We start from the raw sequence: 14,578 nt of genomic DNA, 5'->3' as shown, positions 1-14,578 counted from the left end.
ATTCTGAAGCAACATTCTGGGGGCCTCGTCACCCCCTGGGAAGGCCACAGCCAAACTTTCCATGCCTTTGCATACAATTTAGTTGGGTGCGATGGGCTTTCCCCTGTTCCCTACATGCCACAGACTCTGAAGAATGAAAGTTAAGGCCACCCAAAGAGGGACTGAGAGTGTGTGGTGGACATGAGTTGGCTTCAAACCATGACCAAGGAAGGTCCGTGCAGAAGTGGCCCAGAGGGTGTCATCCAGTAGCTGTGGGACCCCAAGAGACCCAAAGGATGAAGGACGGTGGACAGACAGCCTCATGCACCAGTGGTATCCTCCCTACACCCCAAGCTGTGCCTTCCTCCCCTGGAGTTGAGGATACTGTTACAAGGGAATCACTTTAAAAGACTGATTTATATTAATTTAAGGTCGCCAAGGAATCAGCTATGTAATTCCTAAATGAAAAACTCAAGTCAGCCGTCAGCCTTTTTTGGAGTTTAATTACAATAGGAGCAAGAAAGGAATTAGAGATATATATAGAGAGAGAAAGGGGAGAGAAGGGAATAGGGCTTAAATACCCCTTCTGTTTAGGCTGGGCCAAAAGGCCCAAGCCCTTAGATAGCTGGGGCAAAGAAAAGAGATCAGTCCCTATCACTCACGTGACCAAAATGGAGAAACAGTCTCAGAGGCCCCCACCTTCCGCTTCCTTCAGAGCAAGCTTCCTCAGAGCCCAGGAACCACACCGACCAAAAACTCAACCACCTCCTCGAGTCTCCAGACCCTCCTATCTTTAAGGAAACCATCCAAGTTGCCTCCCCTCAGTCCTCACATCTACCAATCACTCTTCATCAATTTCCCTGTCAATGGAGGCTCTAGCTTAACCCAGGACCGCCCAGAGGTTTCTGGCTTTTGCACATGTCTGTTGAAGGTCATATTTTCAAATGATTAAATCTATACTCCTTTGCTACAGCCCTTTCTAAATCCTGTTAACTTGAGTATGGTAGAGATTGGAATAATTAAATTTTGATCTAGGCTGCAGCCCTTACTCAATCCTATTAGGACTGAATAGGGTGGAGTATCTCCATTGTATCAATTCTAAAATCAATCAAGACTCAAAGAAATTCCTGTTCTATGCTTAAGCATAGGTCAAAGTCCTTTCCATTGTTCAGCAAAGGGTTTCTGTCCTAAAGTAATCTGAAGAAGGGAAGAGAAGGAACCTCCCATGCCAATGGAGTTCCCATTCCAATAGACTATCAGTAAGAAATTTTCCAAGTATGAAATATCCCAATGGTGAAATTTTCAACAATTATAAGTCTAAGGAAATTTGAGGTTTACAATCCCCCCTGATGATCATTGGGAGACTAGTCTCCCCATTGATCATTTAACATAATCATTTTGTAGTTCTAAATTCACTTCTAACTAAAGATATACACAATATTCAATTTTCTAGGAGAAATTAGAATAGTGAGAGAGGAAATAGAAAAGAAAAGAAAGCAAAACCAATGTTTGCTAGGCGCATTGACAGAAAGCCAAATTAGGGGCAGTCCCTTTTGGCATAAATGTTACAATAAATGTTCAATCAAAAGTTCAGTCCAATCAATCACATCCAAAGTTCATTCTTGATCTTCTTGATGAAGTGTAGGTTTTCGGCATCTTTCTGCAACAGTTCATTCTCTGGATATAAAAGTTTCAAGCTTCTTTCTTGAAGATCTTTTCTCAAACAAAATCAAAGTCTTTGAATTTTTTATAACAGTAAAATCTTAAACAAAAGTCTTGGATTTTTATAAAAATATAATCTCAAACAAAAAAAATTCAAAAATTCTTAGATTTTAAATTAAAATACAATACAGAGTAAGCTTTGGTGGGCAGTGCGCGTCCCTGCTGGAGGAAATGCACACATCATTGCCATCCCTGATTCAAGAAAGAGAACCTGATTTGAAATGCTTACAGCCTTGAGGTAATGTTGGGGACAAATCTCTGTTCTTTGTTTTTTTTTAAACCCTCACTTTCCATCTTAGAATCACTACTGTGTATTGGCTCCAAGGCAGAAGAGCAATAAGGGCTAGGAAATGGGGATTAAGTGACTTGCCCAGGGTCACCCAGCTGGGAAGTGTCTGAGGACACATTTGAACCCAAGACCTCTCATCTCCGGGCCTGGCTTTCTTTCAATCCACTGAGCCAAACCTCTGTTCTATCCTTGCTAGAGCTCATTGTACATGGCAAAGGGGACTGGAAGCTCTTTCTGCTCAAGAGGACAGACTCATCAAACCATGTTTTGAACAAGGGACCTCAGAAGTCACTGGGTCCAACTCCTTTATTTTAGAGATGAGGAAATGGGGCCCAGGGTGCGAATGGGCTTTGCCTGAAGTTACAAAGGTGGTAAATGGCACAGCTAGAATATCAACCCAAGCCCTCTGGTTCCAAATCCAAGTCATGCCTGCCTGCTTCCAGTGACTCTTTGGGTGTCCAAGGCCCTGGAGGACACCTCTACTAAGGGAGGCTGAATTTACACCTACAGAGGAGCCCTACCTAAACAGGATGGGGCTGAGGAGGAGGATCACTGTGGACTGCAGGAAGGAATGGAAAATAAGGAGCCTGGACTTACTGGTCTGGTGTGCCCTGCAGACAGACAAGACCAGGGGTGGATGGGGTGTAAGACCTGGGGAGGGCTCTCAGGTTCTTGGAGTAAGTAGGAAAGATGTCTTGGCTCTCCCTGGGATGGGGCAGGAGGCCTTAGGTGGGAAGTGGGAGACTCTGGTCTTTCCTCTTTGTCTTCTCTCCAAGCCCTGTCAGGGGCCCTTCTTTGGGGTTGGTGCCATGTTTAATGCTCTTCCTAGGCTGGAGGGGAGAGCGAACCCTTCCAAGAACGTTCTTTCTTGAGTCTCCTTCTAGGTTCGGCTACCCACTTCCCCTCCTCACACAGGGTCTTTCTTCTGGGGCACCTCCATGGGAGACAAGTCACTTTTGAGCATTGTACAAAGATGAGAGTGACATGCTTTGGAAGTTTAAGGGTGCTTGGGAGAAGCCCTCTGCCCGGGGCTCCCCGATTGGGGGTCATACCAGCTCCCCCCCTGCAGAGAGACAAGGGCATGTCAGAGAAGCTGGGGTGCTTGAGCAGGAAGGGGAGCCCAGCTACTGGACGCCCTTTACACTGGGGCTTGACTGGAAGTTGGGTGACTCTCGAGGGTCCAGGACAAGAGGCCTGCGTGGTAGGGCAGTCTGGAAGGGTTTGGCGGGGCCAGGAGCAGCGCAAACACCCAAAACCGGGTGTGGAGGGCGCAGGGATTGTGCCTATGTGCCTCAGTTTCCCCAAGTGTAACAAGGGAGGGTGGGCTCAATGACGTCACGCTGCCATATAACCCAGGACCCTATGACATCACTTCTGTGTCTGAGACTTGGATGAAGCATCCGCAAAGTGGGAGGGTACCTAACAGGGTAGCGAGCCGGACTTCCACCCAGCTTTCACCACACCCCACTCCGAGGAAGAGGCCAGGTTTCATTGTAGCTGTCCAGCCGCCCCTTTGCGCCTGCGCCAGAGGCCGCGGGGCGAGGCCTTTCCAGACGTCCCCTCTCCCGTCCCTGCCCACTCCTTCCTCCAAACACACACCTGGCTCTAGCCGCCGGCAGGCATAGTAACCCTTCCGGAGGCGGACTAGGCCTAAGATCCACATTCTCCGTCTCCTCCCATCTGCTTCCGGGTGGCCCAATTATAACCTCTTCTATAGCTAGGAGGCGGGGCGGAGGGGGAAGAGGGCGGGGCCTCTCGTGACCTCTTGCAAAGCTTTCCCTTCCTCTTGCTCTGCCACCCAGGACCCAATGGCGGTCAAGGGACGGGAGGGTCTTAGAGGCGGAAGAGGCGGGGTTCCCTCCTCCTCCTCCTCTAGGCTATCCAATCTCAGCGTCGCTCGAGATTGGAGGCGTGGTCTCTCGGTCTCTCTCCGTCTTAGCTGCTCTCATTCCTCGCCTCCCACTTACGCAGTCGCAGCTCAGCGCTCGGCTCTCGGCGTTCGGCGCGGCCGCCTGGTCGGAGGCGGAGCCAGGACCGGCGCTTGTTTGCTTTTCCCTGACGGCGGTGGCGTCGGCGTCGGCCGGGCGCGCGGGCGTCGGGCGTCAAGGCAAGCATGGCGGCCGGGGCGGCGGCAGCGGCGGCCGAGGTAGCAGCGGGTGTCGGGGCCAGACCCGGACCCGGGCCGGGGCTTGAGACCAGGACTCAGCCTGGGGCTCTGTTGGAGGTCGCGTCCCGAGCGCAGTTCGACGAGCTGCTGCGCCACCGGGCCAGGTACGGGCGGCCCATTTCTCAAAAGGGAAACTGAGGCAGGACCCGGGCGTGTGGGAGTCCGAGGCGCTCGGGCTTCCAGGAAGATAGACTGAGGTCCAGGCCTGCTGAGCGCTCCCCATCCAGGCCTTTGCCGCAATTCTCCGCCCGCCGCGGACGGGGAATTCACTCCCTGGGCCTCGCCTCTCTGCTGGCCCTGGGGGGAGGGGGAGGTTCTGGTTCAGTGCCCTCCAGTGTAGGAGGGGCCCAAAGACAGGGACCTCACTGCCTGCCGGGAACCCCAGCTCCCTTTTTCTGCGGAGCCCCTGCTCACTCCCCCCAGGGCCCTGGGGCTCATTGTGGTGGTGGGGGGGAGCAGCAGCGCTCCTTGTGTCCGAGGGGGCCTAAGGTTGGGGAGTCAGATGCCAAGGCCTCCCTTCCCCCCCTTCTCTGCGGGCGGGGTGGGGGCGAGGGACGAGTGGAAGTACCCCAGGACAGAAAGCTCACTCCCTTCCTGGGAGAGCCCGGACCCAGCTTCGGGGTCACCCCCGGCAGAGGACTCTGGGACGCTTCCTCTTTGATTAAACGAGGCGGCTCTGGTTCTGCTTAACGGGGATGGGCCTATCTTGTTCACCCGAAGGACTCCGGGCTCCACCTCCTCCTTGTACAGAGGAGGCCCTAAGGCCCATTTGGACTGTGGGCAAGGGCCGCTGATTTGGGAGGCACCAGGCCCAGCCGAGGCACCTTCTGTGTTCCAGGTGGGGTCAGGCTGAGAGGCTTTGAAAGGGGGGGGAGGGTCAACAGGGTCAGGGGTGGAAGGGGGGAGGAGGAAAGTGAAGGAGACCCCTCCCCCAGTCAGAACTCTTTGCCTTCATACTTGTTTGGGGTATCCCCAACCCAGGTTGGCACGTGAAGTGAGGAACTATTCCGGATGCTGCAGGCCTGTCCTCTTGGAAACAGTGTTAGCCGTGAAGCTCTCACGGGAAGGGTGGCTCTATACAGTGTTTCCAAGAGGAAGAGCTTCCCAGGAGCCCAGGATCCTCTTTTTCCTTCCAAAAGATGGCCCTGGAGACTCTCCCACTTCAGGCCCCCCTTGGCAGTCCTCAGCCAGGGCCAGGGTCTCTAGCAGGGGAGACTTGGTGAGGGTGAGCCACCAGGAGAGCTCCCCAGGCCTTCCTGGGCTTCTCTTTTCCACTTTCCTTGCCAGGATTAAGGAGCTCCTTGGCCCCTCTGCCCCAGTCCATCCTCAGCTTGGTCAGCCTCAGTGTTCTTCCTCCAGCTTGCCTTTGGGTTGGTGGGGGCCATCCTAACTCCCCTGTTGGGCTCTGCAGCTCCCTTCTGTTTGCACTTTCCCTGGGTGTCCCTCCTTCCTGCAGGACTCGCTCTTCTCTTCATCTCCTGGTCTCCCTGGCTTCCCTCCACCTCTTATGAGAAGTTTCCTGAACTGCCTTCATGCCCTTTGGAGCCTTCTCTGAGATTTCCTCTGGCTTTAGCCTGTTAGCCCTTCCTCCATTAGTCTGGGAGACTTGGTACTGAGTGTGGCTGAAGTGCTTGCAGGGGAGCAGTGGACAAGGCACTAGGCTGAGAGTCAGGAAGACCCGAGTTCGAATGTGGCCTCAGATCTCCTAAGCTTGGTGACTCTGGGCAAGTCCCATAACTCTGCTTAAAAAAAATGCTGAGTAGCAGTAGTTAGCTTGAACCGTATCTGCATTTGGATGAGTGTCTTTAAAAAACACTTTCTAATACCTAGTACCAACATCTTGCTTTACAGGTCCCTGGTTGTCATCCATTTTTGGGCACCATGGGCTCCCCAGTGCCTCCAGATGAATGACGTCATGGTGGAATTAGCTAAGGAGCACCCCCAAGTTGCATTCGTGAAGGTATTGCCAGTTTTTTATATTTCTTTTCTTTTGGCCCTTTAGTTTCCTTTTATGGAGGAGGTTGAAACAATGCCCTGGTTCAGAGAGCCAAATCCGCTTCTCCCTCACCTAGTAGCAGCTGTTTGTTTTCCACACTAACTTTTCTTTATCCCCTCACTGGAGCCACAGCTTTCATACAACAGGTCACTTAAAGGCCCTCGTCATTAAGGATGTGGTGATTTGGGCAGCAAATTGGCCTCTATGACTAGCTTTTGCTTGGATTAAGGGCAGCCTTTATCTTGTCCTAGCCCAGCTAGGTGTGGTGAGGGGTCGAGCTCTGGGTCTGGAGGCACCTTGGGGAGGATCCCTGTAGCACCTACCTTGCTCATTGTTGTGAGATCCAGTTAATTAATTAACATCTCTAGAGTACTCTGCAAACCTGTCTGTTCTGTGTAGCTGCCTCTTGCCCGCCAGGGTGGTGCCTTCCTGGTAGAGACTGAGGGGTTGGGAGTGGATTAAAGACCCCCCCCCCGCCAGCAATAGGGCTGCCTGGAGTTAAAATATTAATGAAGCTGAGGGGCAGCTACTGTGAAGCTGGTAAAAAGGCTGATTCTGGGGAGAAATGTTAATGCTTTGAGTTCAGTTCTCTGAGAGGAAGAGGCCCGCTGTCCCCCTTCTCATCCCCTCAAGCTTGGGGGAGGGGTTTGAACACCAATTCTGCATTCTTTGGGAATTCTCTGCTCTTCTTTTTCACTAATTCCTCCAAGATAAAAGGAGTGTCAATTAAAGTTCAGTCCAGTGGTGATAAGTTGTACCCATTAGTGCTCCTGGTCAAAGCAGCTCCCCATCCCCATTTTGAGAATTTTGGACAAATTCAGTCTAAGTAGAAGAAGAAATCTCAAAGCATCAGAGAGCTTCCCAGGGCTCAGTTGTTGCCCTGGGGCTCCCTTATTGCCTTCCTATTCAGTACACCTTGCTCTGTTTGGCATTCAGAGCCCTCCCTTGCCGGGAGTCTCAGCCCCAACTCATACTCCTTGATTCAGTGACACTGGCTTCCAAGCAACTTCCTCGAACAAGATGCCCATCTCTGTTACAAGGGAATCACTTTAAAAGACTGATATATATTAATTTAAGGTCGCCAAGGAATTCAGCTATGTAATTCCTAAATGAAAACTCAAGCCAGCAGTCAATCTTTTATGGAGTTTAATTACAATAGGAGGAAGAAAGGAATTAGAGATAGAGAGAGAGAAAAAGGGAGAGAAGGAAATAGGGCTTAAATACCCCTTCTGTTTAGGCTGGGCCAAAAGGCCCAAGCCCTTAGATAGCTGGGGCAAAGAAAAAGAGATCAGTCCCTATTACTCACGTGACCAAAATGGAGAAACAGTCTCAGAGGCCCCCACCTTCAGCTTCCTTCAGAGCAAGCTTCTCAGAGTACACTGGCACCACTCCAACCAACTCCTCAACCCCTCCGCCCCCCCCCCCCCCCCCAGCCTTCAGACCCCCCTGATCTTTAAGGAAACCATCCAAGTTGCCTCCCCTCAGTTCTCACATCTACCAATCACTGTCCATCAATTTCCCTGTGCCAATGGAGGCTCTAGCTTAACCCAGGACCGCCCAGAGGCTTTGCACATGTCTGTTGAAGGTCATATTTTCAAATGATTAAATCTTTGCTCCTTTGCTACAGCCTTTTCTAAATCCTGTTAACCTGAGTAGGGTAGAGATTGGAATAATTAAATTTTGATCTAGGCTGCAGCCCTTCCTCAATCCTGTTAGGACTGAATAGGGTGGAGATTGATTCCAAGTATCTCCATTGTATCAATTCTAAAATCAATCATGACTCAAAGAAATTCCTGTTCTATGCTTAAGCATAGGCCAAAGTCCTTTCCATTGTTCAGCAAAGGGTTTCTGTCCTAAAGTAATCTGAAGAAGGGAAGAGAAGGAACCTCCCATGCCAATGGGGTTCCCATTCCAATAGACTATCAGTAAGAAATTTTCCAAGTATGAAATATCCCAATGGTGAAATTTCCAACATTTATAAGTCTAAGGAAATTTGAGGTTTACATCTCTTGATCCTGTTTGTTCATTCTCTCTGGCCGGCCCCCAGGCCTGTAACGCTCTGCTTCCTCCTCCCAAGCTCCTCAGCTTCCTTGAGGTCTCACCTCAAATCCTACCTTCTAAAGGAAGCCTGGTGCTGGCTCTGTCAGTTCTCTCCCGTTTATCTCTTGCCAGGGGCTTGCTTGATGTCTCTTGGCTTGCTTCACCTGATCACAAGGACTGTCTTTTGTTGCCTGGCACAAAGCAGGTGCTTAATAAACATTGGATGCTATCTATAGCCGCCACCCTTCCATCCCTCCGTCCGAGGTCTGTCTGTTTCCATTTGCCTTTCAGTTTGGCACATGGAAACTCAGCTAATACAGATTACATATGAGCGTCTCTGTGCCTTTTTTCTTTTTTCTGTGGAGCAAACTGAATTCTGATAAGCAGCTACAAAGCCCCAGCCAGCATTACAGTCTTAATCAAAGGGGGTGAGCTTCTAGAAGTTTGGTAGGAAGAGGGACGGAGCCAGTAGAAGAGAGAATGTGACCTGAGGACACAACCCCAAAATGTCCCGTGGCCCCACGAGGAGGAGCAACATCATGAGCGTGTTTAGCCTGTGATAAAAGATAACGATTACAAGTGAGATTAATAATTAATTGTTTCAATCCTGGGATTAATCAAGATGAAGGTAATTGTTCTAAGTCAGTTTGGATGGGGATCGGGTTACTGGTTTAAGTAACTGCTCCTGCCCGCCGGCCCTATGATTTATTTAGAAGGAATGCGGAGTTACCTTGCACTGTGCTAGCTGTAAGATTTTAGGTGGTTAAAGTGCTTAAGTGACTCGGGCAGCCAAGAACGGTGACCCTTTATCTTCATGTCGGTCACCCGAGCGCGCCTGACATGGCCACCGCCAGTCATTCCAGTCAGTCCGCATGAGTGAACACATCTCCAGTGGATTGGAGAATCCTTTTAGGATTCATTCCTAAAATTCTCCATTTGCATTAACTTTTCTTCAGTTGAGGACAGTTGAGGAGCAGATCGTAACCCAAGTGGTATTTGATACCCCAAGGGAGTGCGTGTGCAGAACAATCTTTTTGAGACAATCTGCATTTCCTAGTCACAGAGACCAGGGAGGCAAAGTGAAACCACCTTAGCAGTGCTAGTCATTTGAAAACAATTTTCTCTTCTTTTTTTAAGAAACTCCTTGCCCTCTGTCTTAGAATCAATGGTGTGCATGGAGTCTAAGGCCGAAGAGCAGTAAGGGGGGCTGGGCACTGGGGGTTAGGTGACTTACCCAGGGTCAGCCATCCAGGTGACCAAGCCAGGCTTAGGAGATCATGCTCCTTCCCCAGCCCTCACCATATATGACTTCTCAGGCTCTTTGCCTCTAAATACAGAACAATTGCCCTCTGGGATGGGATGTGCCAAAGTGCTCTTTTAAATTGTTAAAATGTTCGAATCAACTTTGAGCTTAAATTTGGTATTTTTACTGAAAAATATGTTTCAAGTTTAAATGAATTTCCAGTCATCCCAGACTAGCCCCAAAGGCCAGTGACATTTGCTTCAGTCCTTGTGAGTGGAATGGGCTTTGGGCTGCTGACGCTCTGTACAGCTGGGGGATCCTGGGGAAGAAGGCCTATGGCTGAGTTTTCTTCTTTGGGAAATGTCTGTCACATTTCCCGACTCCTTACCTTTAGGATGGCTCATCTTGCCTCAACTCTTCATGAGAAGACAGCAGCTTTCCTAACCCTGGGCCCTTTGTACTGTGCCAATGGGGGTTCAGTCTGGAGAAAGGGAAGGAAGAAAGAGACACAGGCCCAGAGTAGAGCTGCTGCTGCCACCAGCAGTGGCCTTTAAGTGAGAAGTGACCCACCCCTTTGTGCCACACAGTCCTCCCTCTTGCCAAGAGGAAAGACCTGGGACAGCTGGGTGGCTCAGTGGACTGAGAGCCAGGCCCAGAGACAGGAGGTCCCAGGTTCAGATCTGACCTCAGACACTTCGTAGCTGTGATCCTGGGCAAGTCACTTAACCCCCATTGCCACTCTTCTGCCTTGGAACCAATACACAGTAGTAATGCTAAGTTGGAAGGTAAGGGGTTAAAAAAAAAGAGGAAGGACACAAGATGGCAGTGCCTTGAAGGTGCAAGGAGACATGTGCCATGAGTATGGGAAGGGTGGAGGCTAGAAATTATATTTCTTCACTAGTCTCTCTGAGCAGTTGAAGGCACTATCTTGCTTCTTTTAGGCTTTTGACAGAAGTCTAATAATCACAGACCCAAATAAATGTACTCCAGCAAGGAGTAAACAGAGCAGATGAGCTCTGAGCACTGCAAGATGGGTTTAGGAGCCCCTAGAAAATGAGCGATGCCCACCCATCAGGTTGGCTAAAATGACGAATGTTGGCACGTGAACTGTGGATTGCTCAAGCCATTTGGAATTGTGCCCCAGTCATAAAGCCGTGTATACCCTTAGACACAGGATTACTGTTGCTGAGTCTGTTTCCCAGGGAGATCAGGGAAAAAGAAGAACCTACATGTTTTAAAATATTCGTAGCACTCTCTTTAATTGAAGGGATGTCCATCAATTGGGGAATGGCTGGAAAACTACTAGGCCTTAAGAAATGATGAGCTGGCTAAGTTTTAAAAAATTTGGTGCACATTACATAGGATAATGAGTGAAATGAGTAGAACCAAGAGAACATTCTATATAGCTTCAGATTGAATACTTAAAAAACAGCTTTTGAGTGCCACTTCCAGAGAATGAACTGAGAAGTCAACATGAAAGACATCTATATATACATCACTGATGAATGACGCGATCAGTGGTGTGAGGAGGCTGAGATACCTGGAGATAAATTCTATTAAAAACAAAGAAGAAAGAAAAGCAGTGAATGAATCAGGGTGATGCCTCCTGGGGTCAGCGAACCTCTGCATTCATCAAGAATGGAAGAAAAGAAAGGTTTAGGGACCTGGAGAGATGAGATGGACAGAAGGAATCCTCCTTGTTCCTGAGGTGTTGTAAGAAGCATTTTTTGAGATGAGTAGAAGTGTCTTTGGGAAAATGTAGAAGAAACAGGATGTGAAGGAAGCCGAGGAAGATGTAAGCCTTTCAGATGAAAGAATGTGCTATAACGAGAAAGGCCTTCCAAAGTGGTTTGAAAACTCTTCCAAGGGGAGTTAGGTGGCTCAGTGGATAGAGAGCCAGGCCTGGAGAGAGGAGGTCCCAGGTTCCAATGTCAGACACTTCCTAGCTGTGTGACCCTGGACAAGTCACTGAACCCCCATTACCTAGCCGTTACTGCTCTTCTGCCTTGGAACCAATACACAGTAGTGATTCTAAGACAGAAGGTGAGGAGTTAAAAACCAAACAACTCCTGCAGAGGGTGGTGGTTCTGGCTTCTCTGAGCAGGACGCATCATACTGTGCTGCTGGTCACAGATCACACCGTGAAAGAGGGCATCTCTAGGAATGAGACAGGCTTTGTTGTCTCACATTGCGGAATCGTCAGGGAGTTGGCTGCAGGTTCCAGTGTGTGTCTGGGACGGGATGTCCAGCCTGGGGAACCAGGAAATGGTATTTGTGGTGTCTTGGGCAGGAGAGACTTTCCTTCCAGGACATGTGGCTCATTGCTCTGCTGGGGACTAAAGGCTGGCTAAGAAGATGGCATTAGGAGTAGAAGCAGCGCTTAAGAGAAGGACCTGCTCTGCTTGCCCCCGACTCTGCTAGAGGCCAGGGACGTTGGGTAGAGGAGGGTGGCCCTGGAGCCAGCGAGCATGGGGCCTGGTGTCTGTTTGGCTTGCAGAGTGAAGTCCCTCGATCTGATCTGGAGGTGCAAGGCATGATTTGGGCTGGGCTCTGGGGGAGAAGAGTCAAGGACAAAAACCCAAGTCTTTCCTCCAGTGGCTTCTGTACCAGAAGGGAAGGAGGGAGGAAATTGCTGGCCACTAGGCCCAATGAAGGCAAAAAGACAACCGCAGAGGGTTGTTTGTGCTGATTTGGGCTGGTGCCGAGTGTGGCTAATACAGAGCCTTTGTCTGGAGGGCTATCCCAGTGGCTTCCTGGGGAGAGTGACCGAGGAAGGGCGTCTTTGAATCAATGCTTTTGGGGAGGAAAACCTGTGAATCAGAAGGGAGCAGAACCAGGAGCCTGAGTTGGGCCGAGTGACACGCTGGTCAGTGGCTGAGAGGTGCCAGGAGGTCCAGGGGGCTGAGCTCTGGGAATGTCACGAGAACAATTTCATCTTACCAGGAAAATCAGAACCCTCAGTTGTTGGTTTCCTTTCAGTCTCAGTTGACTCTCTCTGTAGTTGGAGTTTTCTTGGCAGAGATACTGGAGAGGTTTGTCATTTCCTTCTCTAGCTCCTTTTACAGATGAGGAAATGGGGGCAAATGGGGTGAAGTGATTTGCCCAACTGAGCCACCTCGCGGGCCCTTGGAAGTAAGATTTGAACCCAGGTCTCACCCAACTCCAAGAGTAGTGCATCTCTTGTAATAGTCGAATCAAGGTTTTTTTTTTTTTTTTTTTTAGGGTTAGTAGATTTGTGTCTGTAGGAGTGGGGCAGAAGTGAATGATGCCAAGGGCTTGGCCATTAGAGCAGAAGGAGCCCTGGTGAGGCGGAAGGCTCCCTACTTACTCTCTGGACACATCAACAGAAGAGAGGAAGGGGCTTGAGAGAAAAAGGATGGCCTTTCCTCATCCAGTGGGCCTTGAGAATCTGAGTTGGGGTTTCAGGTCTCACTTGAGCCTCCACTCTGGGAGCTTGGGATCCGGGGTCGATCTCCCCATTTGGGGGTTGAGAAAACTTGAGATTCCAAGAGCTTAAGTGACTTCTCGTGGTCCCTCAACTTGCAAGCATCAAAAGTAGGAGGGTCGGATTTAAATTAACGTCCACTACCTCAAGTATTATAAAGCTTATTATCTGACAAAGTAGAAACCAGGTAACTACAGTTTTTCTACCTGCTCAAAAATCCCCGCTCCACCAAAGCCAGGACAGGAAGGAAAGAGACATGGACCTCCACCCAATTTACATCCTGTCTACGTAGGGTGCTGGAATCGTAGGGGCGTTTTTAGGGTAATAGATTCAGAGTACACAGGAGTTGAGCCCAGATTTTCCTGACTTGAAGCTGATCCTCTCCCCACTGTTCCATCTGACTTGTCTTTAGTGTCAAGACGTGAGAACAGAAGAAACTGAGGCCAGAGTCAGGGTGATGGCCTGAGAGAAGGGGAAGAAGTACGAGGAGGGGCCAGCAAGGACAGAAGAGACGTGAAGGAGAGGGAGTGGGGAGGACAGGCCATGATGATCAGAGAGGAATTGGGGATCATGGAAGCGAGCAGTTTGGGGGTTGCTGGGTTCTTTGGTGTGACTTAGCAGCGGGCCCCTGAAGCCAACAGCTGACTGGTGTCCTGGGAGTTAAGGAAATTGAACTGAGATATGGGTGTTCAGAGGGCCATTCTGGTCATTTGGGGAGGGAGAGAGGAGAACTTGCTTTTCTGCAGGTGCTGATGGAAGCTGGAAAGGAGGTCCAGGAAGTGGCTGCTGCTTCTCATTTCCCTCTTTCTGTGAGCCCAGTTTCTTAGAGGAAGGGTTTGCCTTAAAGAGCAGCCATACCTCCACTAGGAAGGAAAAGGAGAGAGCCAGAAGTGGGCTGAAGAACATGAACACCAGAACTCTCTTCCTTCACTGAAGTGTGAGAGGACTCTTGGCTCCCTGCAGAAATCTTCCTTTTCTTTGGGGGTACAAGTGGCTTTTTTCTTGACGAGATCTTAGATGTGGCATCCAGGCCGAGCTAAGTGTTCCCTGGTCAGAGAGATAGGTGCAGCAGGCTCTGTGGCAGCCAGAAAGGAAGGGTCCCCCCCCATTGATAAAGCAGAAGGCAGATCACAAAGGAGAGACAGTTCACAGACCAGTCTGTAGCTCCTATCAGCTAGCCAGCTGCATTTATTTGGTTTCTGGTCTTGGGTTTTCCTCTTTAATTATCGATTACTTTCCATAATAAAATTTTGGTTTTGAACAATTATGGTAAAAAATAATTGGTTGTGACAACTAGGTGGCTCAATAGATAGAATACCAGGCCTAGAGATAAGAGGTCCTGGGTTCAAATTTGGCCTCAAACATTTCCTAGCTGGGTGACCTGGGTGTCACTTAACCTCAGTTGCCTAGCCCTTAATGTTGCTCTTGGAACCATACTTAAATAGCAATTCTTAGAAAAGGTAAAGGTTAAAAAAAAAAGTAATTGAATTGGCCTAAGCTTTCTTGGAACTAAAATATTTTTTGAAGGAGTTCTTGTGCTCCGAACCTTGTTAAATAAGGATGTATTTAGGCAAAAAGAATTCTAAGCAAATGGCTGGTTAGTGTAGTTCAGGTCTAATTAATTGGAAAAATATTAAAATAATTATTTTGCTATTTTTAAAGTAGACAAAAATATTTGTAATTATTGAGAAATAGGT

The 14,578-nt window shown here is 49.3% G+C and overlaps 1 protein-coding gene across 1 annotated transcript in view; it reads left to right on the top strand.

The window, feature by feature from the left end:
- The first annotated feature begins 467 nt into the window (after positions 1–467).
- The window catches only part of GLRX3 (glutaredoxin 3), a 30,299-nt gene continuing 16,188 nt past the window's right edge, over positions 468–14,578 (top strand). The window contains exons 1-2 of the mRNA XM_007477488.3: positions 468–4,261; positions 6,009–6,117. Of these exons, the coding sequence (XP_007477550.1) occupies positions 4,104–4,261; positions 6,009–6,117 (267 nt within the window). The 5' untranslated portion in view covers positions 468–4,103. The remainder of the gene's footprint in view (positions 4,262–6,008; positions 6,118–14,578) is intronic.

This window comes from Monodelphis domestica, chromosome 1, assembly GCF_027887165.1.
Source record: "Monodelphis domestica isolate mMonDom1 chromosome 1, mMonDom1.pri, whole genome shotgun sequence".
Lineage (NCBI taxonomy): Eukaryota > Metazoa > Chordata > Mammalia > Didelphimorphia > Didelphidae > Monodelphis > Monodelphis domestica.
Note: the sequence above shows the minus strand (reverse complement) of the source record. Positions and strands in the feature narration are given on the sequence as shown.